This window comes from Rhododendron vialii, chromosome 9a, assembly GCF_030253575.1.
Source record: "Rhododendron vialii isolate Sample 1 chromosome 9a, ASM3025357v1".
Lineage (NCBI taxonomy): Eukaryota > Viridiplantae > Streptophyta > Magnoliopsida > Ericales > Ericaceae > Rhododendron > Rhododendron vialii.
The window spans coordinates 25,130,876-25,144,492 of NC_080565.1; the positions used below are offsets into that span (position 1 = coordinate 25,130,876).

The 13,617-nt window shown below is 36.5% G+C and overlaps 2 protein-coding genes across 2 annotated transcripts; one reads left to right on the plus strand and one right to left on the minus strand.

The window, feature by feature from the left end:
* Positions 1-3,517: 3,517 nt before the first annotated feature.
* LOC131301854 (cell number regulator 2-like) lies at positions 3,518-6,418 on the minus strand. Its single transcript, XM_058328335.1, has 4 exons — positions 6,259-6,418; positions 5,845-5,916; positions 4,476-4,706; positions 3,518-3,785 (listed from the first exon to the last, which is right to left on the minus strand). Exons 1-4 carry the CDS (start codon positions 6,329-6,331, stop codon positions 3,706-3,708), a joined length of 456 nt encoding a protein of 151 aa, XP_058184318.1. The 5' UTR covers positions 6,332-6,418; the 3' UTR covers positions 3,518-3,705.
* Positions 6,419-9,328: 2,910 nt separating this feature from the next.
* Positions 9,329-11,698, plus strand: LOC131299734 (uncharacterized). The gene is made up of 3 exons (XM_058325314.1): positions 9,329-9,503; positions 10,634-10,727; positions 10,798-11,698. The coding sequence occupies exons 1-3, from the start codon at positions 9,329-9,331 to the stop codon at positions 11,696-11,698; spliced, it is 1,170 nt and encodes a 389-aa protein (XP_058181297.1).
* The last annotated feature ends 1,919 nt before the right edge of the window (positions 11,699-13,617 follow it).

Sequence of the window (13,617 nt, forward strand, 5' to 3'; positions counted from 1 at the left end):
AAGGTAGTTTGAATGAATATTGATTTAAAAGTCAAATATGTACAGATATATTATTTATATGAGGAGAAACTCATAAGAATCTTTCATCAATCAATTTCATTCACCATATATACAATCTTAAGAGTTTGTAATTACTGATGTTGTATGTTGTAGTCAACTTCGAATTATGAGGTAGAACTGTCTTTGAAATCTTTTACATTTATGGATCACTTGCACTGATGCTCCTGTATTCCTACAAAATCTCAAAATCAACTATTCCATTTACTAATATACCACATCAGTTTATTTGTGGTTATACACTTTTGTGGAAAATCCAGCACAAATAGAAATTAACCTTATGAGGGGGAGAATTTTGGATAAGAAATTGTTGGGTATTCGCGTGTGAGGGTGGAACAATCAACCATGCATCACAAAGGTGCGCGGAGTTGGCATTTGAAGGAGTTTTCTTTTTTGCTGAGCTAACGGATTGAGGATTTTTTGTTTAGTCAACCAACAGTCTTTTACTTATCAAAAAACGAAAAAAAAAAAAAAATCAATACAGGGAATTTGGTGGTATTTCATAGATCATAGAGGCCATGAAATTTAATTGCAAATAAACAAAGGGAATTTGACTGTAATTTAGTTTTACGAGGTGGCTCAATCTATATATACCATATAGTATTGCAGAGGGTGTTTTTGTGAGAAGTTCCCTGACATTTACTCAGTATGTTTTAACTACTTCAATCCTGGTTCTTAGAATGAGATAACTTAAAAATAAAAAAAATGACCCTATTAGTGAGGGGTCATTCAAATTTGTGTAAGTATCTCGATTTACATATATTGCGTAAGAAAACACGTTCTTAAAATCTATTTCATTTCATTTTTTTTTTCTTTCAATAGTTGGGCATAGCACGGGTTAATCTACATTATAAAAAGAGCGGTTTTAATTTGTTGACAATATCTAAAAATAAATTCTTAAAATCTATTTCATTTTCGTCCCATCGTTCACAATTTGCAAGAGTCCCAACAAAGTACCATCACCACCATTGGCGCCATTGGTCATTTTCAAGCAAATTAATCTTTAGGGTCTATTTATATGATCTCAAACTATCAAATTTTAAGTTATGGTCCCATTTTCACAGTAACACAAAAGGTGTATCTATTGAGCGTATTGCGTATAAGTCTTTTTCAAAACTAGAGGATAGCAATTTTTTTTTCTTGCATCTTCTTCTTTCCCAGATACGTTGTTCTATAATTTGTATGCATGCAAGGATGGAATCAGTAGGGTCTAGTAGCGCCGGCCGCCACGACAAGAATTTTAGAAAATGTAATTATTATATGTAAATGAAAGAAATTATCCCCAACTTATATAGACTTACCACCGCTAGATTTTTTTAATTATTTTTTTGCTATATTTTAGTCTTTAATCTTCTATCTTTTTTTTCAAGAAAGAATACCCAAAAAAGTATTTCAAAACTAAATTCAATGGGCCAAAGTGAAGTATTATAAAAGATACAGTTCAAATTAAGGGGTAAATTAAAAAACTTCAAACTAGGATGAAAGATGATTTTCTGGCAAGTTTCTTAATCACATACATTGAGAAGGACATAGCTATAATTAAGTTTTGAAGCCGATTCTATCATCGATGCTTTTAACGACATTAAAGAGCGTCGGACAAAATTCATGATTCATTTTAGTAGATAGATTAAATTAAAATTTGTCTTTTTTGGTACGCCATGTGCATATTTCAAATATCATTTACTATAGTTTATGTTATGTAATTTTAAATTTTCCTAGATTCAATGACTTTTCATATTGTAGTTCATCTTTTTAATTTATTACTAGTAAACATTTCGCCACCGCTAAGGTAAAATCCTAGCACCGTCCCTATATGCATGGTGTCTCAAATTGTGAGAATATAGTTTTGGACCGTTGGCTTGCTCAAGCATTGTTATATTTATCTCTCGCAAAAATTTAAAAGTACTTTCCAAACTTTGACTTCAATGTCTAATAAACACTCAAATTTTGATAAACTCCATTGAGACACCTAAATTATGAAGCCATTATTCAATTAGATATATAAATATAAAGCTCGAGATAGTTTTTAAGTTTTGAAATTGTACAAATCCTTCTCCTAACTTTTTAGGATGAGCACATCCGCTTGAAATTGTACAATCCTTCTCCAAATTTTTCGGATGAGTACGGTTTCGGATTATTTTTGCCTTTAGTGAATTAGTTTTTAAGTTTTGGTATGATTTTCTAACTATTTGCGTTCAGATGAATAAATAATTCAAAGAAAGCCTACGTAAATTTATTTATTTCGTCCCAATTTGTTTGTCCAATCTCAAAAATCTAACTTTTTTAGGGAACATAATGATTGCATCTAAAAAGATACAACTTACCACATTATCCTCAACTTTTTTTAAAAAAGTTACTTTATTCCACTAAAGAAAGGGCATTTTTTCAATTTGAAGTATATGGACAAACATTTTGGGACACTTAAAAATCAAAAAGTGGACAAACAAATCGGGACGGAGGGAGTTACAAATTAAGTTCATGACCAAAAGGACACCTCCACAAGCTAGCTGCCATGTGGCAGGGCAGAAAAATAATCAAAAGAAGTTCTTATTATACTTATATACACCTTATTTTGATTTGATTCTCTCGTATCAAATACGATAATTTTAATCCAACGAAAAAAAAAAAGAAGGATACAAAAACTTATTAGATACCATTGACTTTGGTATCTAATAAGTTCTACCCAGTTATTATTGGATTTGAACCAATTAATGACTCCCGTTGTATGAAAGCAACACTCTAATTACTGAGTTAAGTAACCCATTTCTCATCCCAAAGAGAACAAAACCAAAAATGGACCTATCGTATATAAATAAATATATATTGTTTATTATTTAGTTAATATTTTTAACTTGCTTATTATTTTAGTCAGGGATAGATAAAGGATATGTAATGAACCCGGGAATAATTATTCTCTAATGAACCCTAACCTTACTGCAGGAAAATTAACTCCATCCAAAAGATTTAACGCATCTCAACAACTACCATTTGAGGGGCTCACGGCGGCGTTGCCAATGTCTGGTGGTGTTGGGGTTGCGGTCCAGTCAGGTGGTTGGTGGTTCGGTGGCCTGGGTTGGTGGTCGGCAAGGGTGGTTGCGGCAGGATTTGATCTGTTTGATTAGGGTTTGGGTTGGGCTGGACTGGACTGGGCTTGTAATGTTGAAATCTGGGCAGATTTGGCCTTTGGTTTATTTTTGGGCTTTGCCCTTAGGTATTGTTTTAGAGCTATAAATGTTTTGTTTTTTTTTTTTGTTTTTGATCCGCGAGCTATAATTGTTTGATCTGGTCATTTTGAGGCCTTTAGGTGTTTGGGGCTTTGTTTCTTCAAGTGCCTATCCAACTTTTGATTGGATCCCCGTCCCTTCTCCCCCACTTAATGTAACCTTATCAAGTTTCTTAATAATACTTTGCTGTTAAAAAAAAAAAAACGTAGTACTACCGTTTGACTAAAGATATGCTATAGATGGAACCTCAAGTTCTGAGTACAATATATTATTCAAGTTGCAAATACATACTTAATAAAGCAAAAAACAAAGCATCCACATCACCACTGTTCTCTAATTATAAAATACATGACATGACATAACAAACGTTTACCAATTCAACATAACAAAAGTTTCACGCTTGAAATTCCATCTCGTTTCCACTTCATTTATCTCTTGTCATTCGAACTTCAGTCAGTGGCACCGCCATCTCTCCAGGCTTTCTCGCTAAATTTTCTTCCCATCCTATACAATTTACAAGAGTCACAATACCGTCACCAATAACGCTTACATTAGTACGCATTTCAGATACTATTTAAGGTTTAAACCAAAAACTGTTGCATATTGGCGGGCTCTCATGTACTGTCATCAATATATCAATGAAACTAAAAATTATGTGGCTTCGCTCAACTCCCAATGGTTGTTTGTTCGTATTCTTCCTGGCCTAGTTCATAGCCATTGCAGCTAATCGTTGACCGTTGTGGCCAATTCAATTGCTCTTTCAGTTTCTTCTTTTTTAACTTAACATTTAAAAAAAATTTCATGATCATAACAAGTATCGTTATAATTAATCTCGATGTCATTACAACACAACCCTTAGTGTTACGAGGCATACGGCCATGAATCGGGTAGTCATGAATCTTGGTCAAAATGAAAAAAATGTTAGTACGTTGTATAGCAGTCGCGTATATATGGTTGTGCCTACTTGTATCTAGGACTGAATCAAAGCCGAATTAGTATCTCTTGGGAATACCAATACCAATATTTTTTATAACTGAAGTGTCTGGGCTAGCAAATCCATACCAATATACGTACATGGGTGTGTAATGGAATTAGAGGACCGAAAAAATTGAGACAAATTGTGTATATGCATGAGAGAGAGAGAGAGAGAGAGAGAGAGAGAGAGAGAGAGAGAGAGAGAGAGGTTAATTCTACCAGCGGACATGTCGAAACCTTGTTTCTTGAGCTCACGGTAGTGTTGGCACAAGGCGCATGGCTCGCAAAAGCAATTGATGAGGCAATCGTTACAAGGGGCTTCTGCCAATGAGTATTGTTGCCTCAACTTGGTACGATATGATCCCAAGCAGCAGGGTTCAACCAAAAAGCGTAGGCAACAAGGTATCATGAAGTGTATTACTCCGTATAGTACTCCAGCTTTACAACATGCTGCATTATCGCCCACCCATATTACATCACATAATTTAGAAAAAAAAAATTCACCAATTAATTCACCCCAACATGTTCCTAATTACTGATAAATACCCCCAAAATCTAGCTAGCAATGCATACAATTACTCTTATTCTGATCTTTTCTTTTCAAAATTTTCACGAAAATCCTATTCTAAAATTAAGAGAGTGGGTCGTTGGGATCGAACTCAGCCACAACAGTTGGATGGAACTTAGCCACACCGGAAACGCGTATATTGAGACATGGTCAGCACTTTGGGCATAGGAAATATCGTTCTCAGTTAGAGAACTAATAATCATAGAGAACTTTCCCGTCAACAAAAAGATAGTTAATTAAATCATTTATACTGCTTTGGTAATCAACTTATCTCATTTTAGTTATCATGGGATATGAATCATAAATTGATGGAACATGTATAATTTCCTACGTATTCTATGCAAGGACGGAACCAAGATTTTACCCTAGCAGTGGCGAAATGTATACTAAAAAAATTTAGTGGTGGCGAGACTATATAAGTTGGGCATAAATTTTTTTTTTCATATAATGATTGCATTTTTTAAAATTCTTGTCATGACGGTCGCCGCTACTAGACCCCCCCTGATCCCATCCTTGATTCTATGAATGCATTACTGGTACATCACATCGTTTCTAAAAAATAGTAGTCACCAAAATAATATTTCCACAGCATTACTGTGAATAAATTTCTCGCTGTATGCAATCTTCATACGTACGTGTAAAAGAGTACAACACCCAAAATATATACTACCTCTATTGTAGGATCAAGCGCTTACCATCTCACCAAAACCCACAGGTAGTGGTAAAGGCGCAACTCTATTTCCTTATACCATAGCGTAGCAGGCCCCAAGCGCCACGGTTCGACCCGCGTGGACAGGATGCTGGCCCCGCGACCAACATCTATTCCAATTGTTAGCTCATTACGAGAATTCCAAATAAAAGGGGTAAAATTGGAAGTTTGGTCGCTTATTTTGGAAAGTTGCAAGGATTTGGAACGGCTCAAAAAGAAAAGGTGAGCAAAAAAATGCAAAGGAGGGAGAATTAGAAAAATCCATGTTCCTTCGTTATGCATAATGAGTTTCTTTTCTAACTAGCGCTTACATATTTCTCCTTTATCAACAATCTCCGCAATCTGCCCGTAAGTAACACACGGAAGATAGCATGTCACGCAACCTGCAAATTGAACCAAGTAAAAGTAATTAAACTTCTTGACTCAAAGTATGTTAAGGAAATGCACTTGCCACTCCAACTCAACGCCATGCTCAAGTAGTAGTCAATTGTCACATGCTTATTTTTTATATTTATAAAAAAATTGAGAAATATGAATGTAAAATAACCAATTTTTTATCAAATCAAACCAAAATCATTAAGATTATAAATAATTATACACGAATAATCATCAATAATATTCAAAATCAAAAATATATACAAAATAAAAATTTTAAAACTCAGGAGATTGAGGAGTCTGGAGCCCCCTTGAGCCTTAACATAGCTCCGCCCCTGTATTTAGCTTACAGTTGGCGACGTCGTCGCCGCAGTCGTAGAGGCCGCTGGACCACGGTATCGTTTGGTTTGAGGAGTAGCCCATGATTCGATTGATGATTATGAGGTAATTAGCTAGTTGATGTTTGGTTTGAGGATAAGTAAATGGAGAGCTATTTTGAAGGGATATATATGGGGAGGACGAGGAGGAACAAGAATATATTATTATAATTGAGTTTGAAATCTCTGAACTTTTTTTTTTACTCGGTTTATTTTTGTTGTTATTTTATTGTATTTAATTAACAGGTGTTCAAAACGGTTAACTTTTTCTATACGGCTGTCGATGAGAGAAATAAGAACTATGAAAGAGTATAAAAAAAACTTGGAAAGATTTTTATTTTTTTTATTTTTTTGAACGGCATATCTTCATTAAGAAATCCAAACGGATTAGAAATACAATAATCACAGGTTTACAAAAAAAGGACTAAACGGCCCACCAAAGTCTACTACATTTGCAAACGCACCATAAAGCAAATATAGAGAAAATCTAGCCAAAAGAAACATCTCCGAACCGAAGGATTTGCTAGCAAGACAGCAAGAGGGAGGACGACTCATCTGAGCATAGACGAATTTCCAGCAAACGTATAGGGTTCGTTGTAGGGATCTTGAGGGACCACTGATCATTACGCTCCCGTAGTAAAGCGCCGGGACATTCGCCTGAAAAATGAGCCGACCACTCCGGCGCATGGCCAGCCAAAGACAGAAAACAACCAGACGAACAGACCACCGGTCCCATCGATTACTGTCCTTTTAGCATGCCGGCCGACGGACAGGGGACAACAGAAAAGAGGAGATCTCTCCGCCATTGCCCCGTCCAAAAAGAGGTAACCTCCGCAGCAAGCCCCTGCTGGCACAACAAGCTCTGACCATGCTAACCAAACCAGATTCGGCAAGAAAACACGGTCACAGCGACCGGCGGAAAATCCATCCAAAACAGAACGAAAAGAAAAAGCATAAGTTATTTACCCACCACCACGACCACACTAGATCCGGGGGAGGCCCGAAAACGGCACACGACCGGACTAAATAATAGCCGGTAGAAGACAGAAAGACTACCGGAAAAAGAACCTAAAAGACGAAGAAAAAAACACCCCCAAATCCAACCGCACACCTTATTACCTCACCTCAGGGCCAAGGCCATCAGATCCGGAGGCGACGGACAAGAACCAGTCGAAGGATCCACCATCAGCCGGCGGCGCCAACTCTGAGGAGACCTCGCCGTCCAACGAACCACTGTCCCAATAAACTGAGAACTTGAAACTAGAGGTGGGAGAGGAGGAGAGAGGCGAGGAGGGACCCAGGGGGGCCAAGCGGCCTCCCCCCCAAGCGGCGCTCAGGATTAGGTTTTTTCCTAGAGAGAGGCGGCTATTTCTCTCACTAGAAAAAGGATAGGATAGAAAAGACAAAACTAAGGGATTGGGAGAGGCTGTAGTGCATCTTCCGCGCTACATCGTGTAGTGTGGTCAATCCGATCATTCATCTTGACATGGATGGTTCGGATTTACTCCGAGCTCCTACTAATCCGAGTCGTCAATTGTTTGGATTAAAATCCGAACCGTCCATTGTCGAGATGGACGGCCGGATCGGCCGCATTACACGTGTAGGGCAGCGGGTGCACTACAGCACCCTCAGATCCAAAACTAAGACTATCTTGACATGGATGGCTCGGATTTACTCCGAGCTCCTACTAATCCAAGCCGTCGATTGTTCGGATTAAAATCTGAGTCGTCCATTGCCGAGATGGACAGTCCAATCGATCGCACTATATGTGTAGTGCAGGGGGTGCACTACAGCATCCCCGAATCCAAAACTAAGACTATCCGTAGTGGCATAACCAAAAGTATTAGATTTTTAAAGTTAATAATGTTGGTGCAAAACATGACTCACAACACTATAATCAAACTTAGCAACCTCCTCATAAATAATTAAATTTTGAACTTTGGATAGCCAAAACTAGTAACCTTTTACTAATAACCAAATTTAATGTACGTCACATTCTCAATCAAATACACACATCATTGTGAAAAAAATGTTCTATCTCTTCTCTTTTCCCCCCTCTCTCTATCTTTCTTTTTCAACAAAGTTTTCAAAAAAAAAAATTTACTTAAAACTTTTTTTTTAAATAAACTGTTTTCCACCAAAAACAATGTTCTTTTTTCTAAAAATTATTTTGTTCAAGAAAATGTTTTCTTTTCAAAATATTTTCTTATATAATAACTATTTTTTCAAAACCATAATTACAGAAAAGCTGTTTTTCTTAAAATTGTTTTTCTTTTTAAAAAAAATTTGAAAAAGGTTCAAAATTATTTTCTATATCTAATAGATAGTTTTTATTAGTCTCAAAATTATTTTTAGAAAAAACTATTTCTATGTTCACAGTTATTAGTTTTTTTGAAATTTAAAAAGGAGATTTAACAACTTTTGGTTATTCAATTTTGATTATGTCATTGTAGAATTCTACATTGCTAATGTTAGTAATCTCTTAAATGGATAATCAAAAGCTGATGTGGCAACTTTTGGTTATACATTTTTTATTATAGCTTGTGGATATCCTAAGTAAGATAAATATGATGGTCATTAGTGGAGCTAGTTGACGACTGAAGGATTTAATTAATTAAGGAAATATTTATCAAATCTCCTAAAATATTCTTTTCCCATTTCCCTTTTTAAAAAACGAAATCCCTTCACTCTTCCAGCTCGGTTCCGTTCCTGACCACGCCCACGTTCCCAACTTAATTAGTTGGTCCACCCATCATTATTTAGCATAATTTAGATTCCTCACAATTTTCTCCTATAATTTTTCATAGTTTTTTGATCCGTTATGCATTACTTTCATTATTTTAGTTTGGAAAAAAATATTTTATGTATGTTATTGATAGATTTATAAATTTAGAATCTTTTAATTATTTTAAAAAAAGAGGTTGGGCTATTCACTTCATTGATTTGACATTATTTTACTTAAGATTAAAGAAAGGGGCCGGACGGACAGTGAAGGTTCTTCCAGTAGATAGCAAGTGAGCATCAAACACCTACTCCTATCAAAATGAGAAGCGATATTGAGCTACTGAGGAAGAACGGACTTAAGGAAGTCGACTATCGTTGTTTGGATCGACCAACCTATGACTGGGCAAAAATGAGTTCGTCACTCTTTTTCATCGCGGGAACATCCACAATAGATCCCATGCGCTTGACAAAATCTCCTTCTGATGTGGGACAGAGTAGTTTACGAAGAACATTGAATGAAAGGAATTTGAATATATCTCGGAAATTTAATTTGAGAATGCATGGAAAGGAAGATTGGAGAGAAAATTAGGAGATAGAAAGGATAGTCATGATTTTTTTGTTTATATGAATCTCACATGATTATGTGGCTGAAAATCAATGTTACGAAGGACTTAAGCCCGATAGATAGCCTCCCAAATCAACTTAAATTTGTTCCCAAGAATTTCTAGAGCATAGTCTAAGAATTAAGAAAACCCCATCGTCATATTTTTGTTCTTAATGAATTTTATTAAACGCTTGATTGTATTGTCTTACTTTTTTCAATTGCTCACGTTCCGGAAAACAAATAATTCAAAAAATAATCTAAAAATATAAAGTTCACAGAAGAAAATAATTCAAACAAACATTATGCCAATTAAGCTATCCCTAATTTAGGATTGTTTGAAGATATTTGCCGTGTAGCTAATTTGAGCGCTTTATAGCTTTGATTCATTCGGAATTTCGGATCTTCTCCGATCTCCATTCAGGCCCCGTTTGATAACAGTGATAAATAGATGGGATTATGATTGAGATTGGTAATGAGAATGAACTGATAATGAGTAGAGATTGGTAATTATTAATATCATATTTGTTTGAGATGAGATTAGATGATGGGATTAGATTGATAGAAGAAATTAGTAATGAGAATGGATTGGGGTTGAACTATGAATACCAAGTCCCAAGGGGTGTTACTAATACCCCCAATTTGGGGTCTTGTTGATACCATGGAATTCATAGTCCGGAGTAGTTTTGGATTACCAAACAAGAAATTGGGAAGCCATTGGGATTGTTAGTCCAATCCCAAGACTAAAGGGGGTTAACAAACGGGGCACAGGTTCCAACTTCTAAGACTAAAAAGGCCTAATGTGAAAATGTATTTAGAATCATTCACTTTGTCAATTGCAGCGTGTAAACAAATTTCATAAAAGGAAGATGTGATTACTAGTATTTTTGAGCCGGATCATGCAAGGTGTATCCTCATCATTCCTTTGTCTTGGACAAACAGAGCTGACAAGCTTGTTTGTCAGCTCTGTTTGACATCATTCGCTCTCGGGTCTTTACAATGTCAGTTCCGGCTATTTGTCAGCTTTGGAATTGAAAAACCAAAGGGTGATGAGGGGTAGAGATGAGGATGGATCTAGATCATTGGAAGTAAAGGAGGAGCGTTGGAAAAGCATTTGGCATTTCAACATTCCTAAGAAAGTTTCAGCACTTTTTGTGGAAATGTTTTCATGGAATTTTACCAACTAGGATAGCTTTGCAGCCGAGAAAGGTGGTGGAGGATTCTAGCTGCCCGGTTTGTGGATCTGGCCAAGAAACCATTGTTCATCTTTTTTGTACATGCCCTTTAGCCGTTCAGGTGTGGCATTTGTCACCTTTGCAAGTTGATATGAGGGCTATACGACTCAATTCTTTTAATGGTTTTTGGGATGTTATGGAGCTTTGGTGGCATAATCACGCTAATAAGGATTGGTGTATGTCGATGGCTGCAGTTATGATGTGGTTTATATGGAGCTGTAGAAATGGGGCTATTTTTGAACAAGAGCTCTCTCTCCCTGGGATGGTATGTAAGCGGGCTGTGGAGTATTTGCAAGAGTTCTTATCTGCAAACTCCTTGGGTCCTGCGCCGGTAATATCGTGTGGGGAAGGAAGACTTAGTTCGTGGCAAAGGCCTCCAGCTGGTACTTTTAAGATTATTGTGGATGGGTCTTGGAAGGAAAGGTTGATGAGAGGGGGTTTTGGGGTTGTGATCAGGGATTTTCAAGGCTGTTTTGTTGCTGCTTCTATGGGATTTTTTCAGTGGTGCGCGAGTTCATTGGTTACAGAAGCCTTGGCAATTCGACAGGGTATTTTGTTGGGATCTCAGCTCGGTTTGGGGTCTGTTATTTTGGAGAGTGATGCTCAATTGCTCGTGAATATGCTCAATGGTCAGGCTGCAGTTAGTCAAGAGGTGGAAGTCGTTACTCATGATTTTCAGGTTTTGAGTAATAATTTCCATTGTTGCAGTTTTACCTTTGTTCGTAGGACCGTTAATAATGTTGCTTATGTTTTAGCTGGTGAAGGTTTTTGTGGTTTGGGGTATAGTCCTTGGACTGAGTCCCCTCCGTTGTGGTTGTTTGGTCCTCTTTCTAGAGATGAGTCTTCCGTTTGATGTTTTGTTTGGAATTTTAATAATATCATCATCGTTGGGGCAAAAAAAAAACAAAAACAAATTTCATAGAAAAACATGGTTATTCAATTTGGATAAGTACACGATCGAATTAATTATCTTCGAAGTATTTTTTAATCATACTTCTTGTCATTTATTCCAGACAAATGTAATTCAATCACTTAATTAGGAGCGGCACAACTATGTTCCTAAAAAGGTTCGAGCGAACTCCCTAGGTTGAAAAAATGCAAAAAAAAAAAAATCGTTCTTTTTTTACATATAATTTGAAAAAAAAAAAAAAGTCACAAAATTTGTTCAATGGTTGCTCAATGGGAGCAGTGGAGTAACGGGAATCGAAGGTGGTTAGTTCGAATTAAATTAAGCAAAAATATCACCAAAATGTTAATTAAGTTGGTCAATGGAAGGAGTGGTATAGTGGGAATCCAAGGTTGTTAATTACACTCCTTCGAAGTTGAATACTATTATTCTTTCTTTGTTTTATTTGGTTTGGAAGCTAATTGAATTTTGTGTTTGAAAGCCCAAACGGGTTATAAAAAGAGTGCTGCTATAGGGACCGACGGGTCTGGCACCGAAATCGTACCGACGGTCGCGCCGGGCCATCTCCGGCCACCGGACAGCCGATTCAAGCCGTCCAAATATTTTTTTTTAAACTGAGTGGGCCTATTCGGGAATCAACAGCATCCAACGTGCGTAGGTGCTCGATCCAAACACCTCATTTTTTCATATATACATGCATATACATATATACATGAAAAATAAGGTGTTTTGATCAAGCACCCTACACATATCGGATGCCGTTGATTCCCACTTTGACCCCTCGTTTTTTTTTTTTATAGAATTTTTGAACGATTTAGATCGACCGTCCGGTGGCCGGAAATGGCCCGGCGCAACCGTCGGTACGATTTCGGTGCAAGACCTGTCGGTCACTATAGGTTTTCTGTTATAAAAAAGCCTTTTGAAACTTTCAACCCCGCGTTTGGTTTGGAAGTCCACTCTGCTTGTGCTAGCTTGTGTACCGATTTTACTTCAATATGTTCAACGGGCGCAACCAGGGGCAGAGGTAGCGGGATAGGTGCCACCCACCATCCCCAATTCAATCCAATTTTATTTTTTTTATCAGCAATTTTTTTTTTTATTAATCTAATAAGAACCAGAGTTTCAAAGATTAAAAAGAAATAGGCAAAATGGCATCACGATCTAAAACCTACATCTCAACTTCTTCTTTTTTTATTTTTTATGCAAAGGTAATTTGGTTAGATACTACTTGTACTAGGAGAAATTCGTATTTTATAAAATAAGGTAAATTTAACCAAACCATCATCCGGTACTCTTCGCACGTGATCTTGCTACCATCTGGTACTCTTCCCACGTGATCTATTATCCAAGCTAATAAAAGAGAATTACGATTAGGATCGTTATTAAACGACTCATTCAAACCATTAATTTAATATCGTCGTTGATTTTACGCAAATGTAATTTGGTTAAATACCTACTTGTATTGGGGGAAATCCATATTCTATAAAATAAGATAAATTTAACCAAACCGATCATCTTCTGGTTTCCACGTGATATTGACACCATCTGGTACTCTTCCCAAGTGACCTATTATCCAAACTAATAAAAGAGAGTTACGATTAGGATCGTCATTAAACGACTCATTCAAACTATTTAAGATCGTTGATTAATTTTAAGGTTTATGGTGTTGATTAGCTTGAAGGTCAATTAATAACGAGATACGGTATATAGTTTGAATATTAAAAGATGATGATGTATGTATGTACAGATAGATCATAGTAGAAGTGTAGCACGATGATCGCGATCGTTTCATCTGTTTGCATCATCAACATAGGTAGTAGTAATATTTAATTTATACCTCGAGAAAGTCATAAGAATCTTTCATC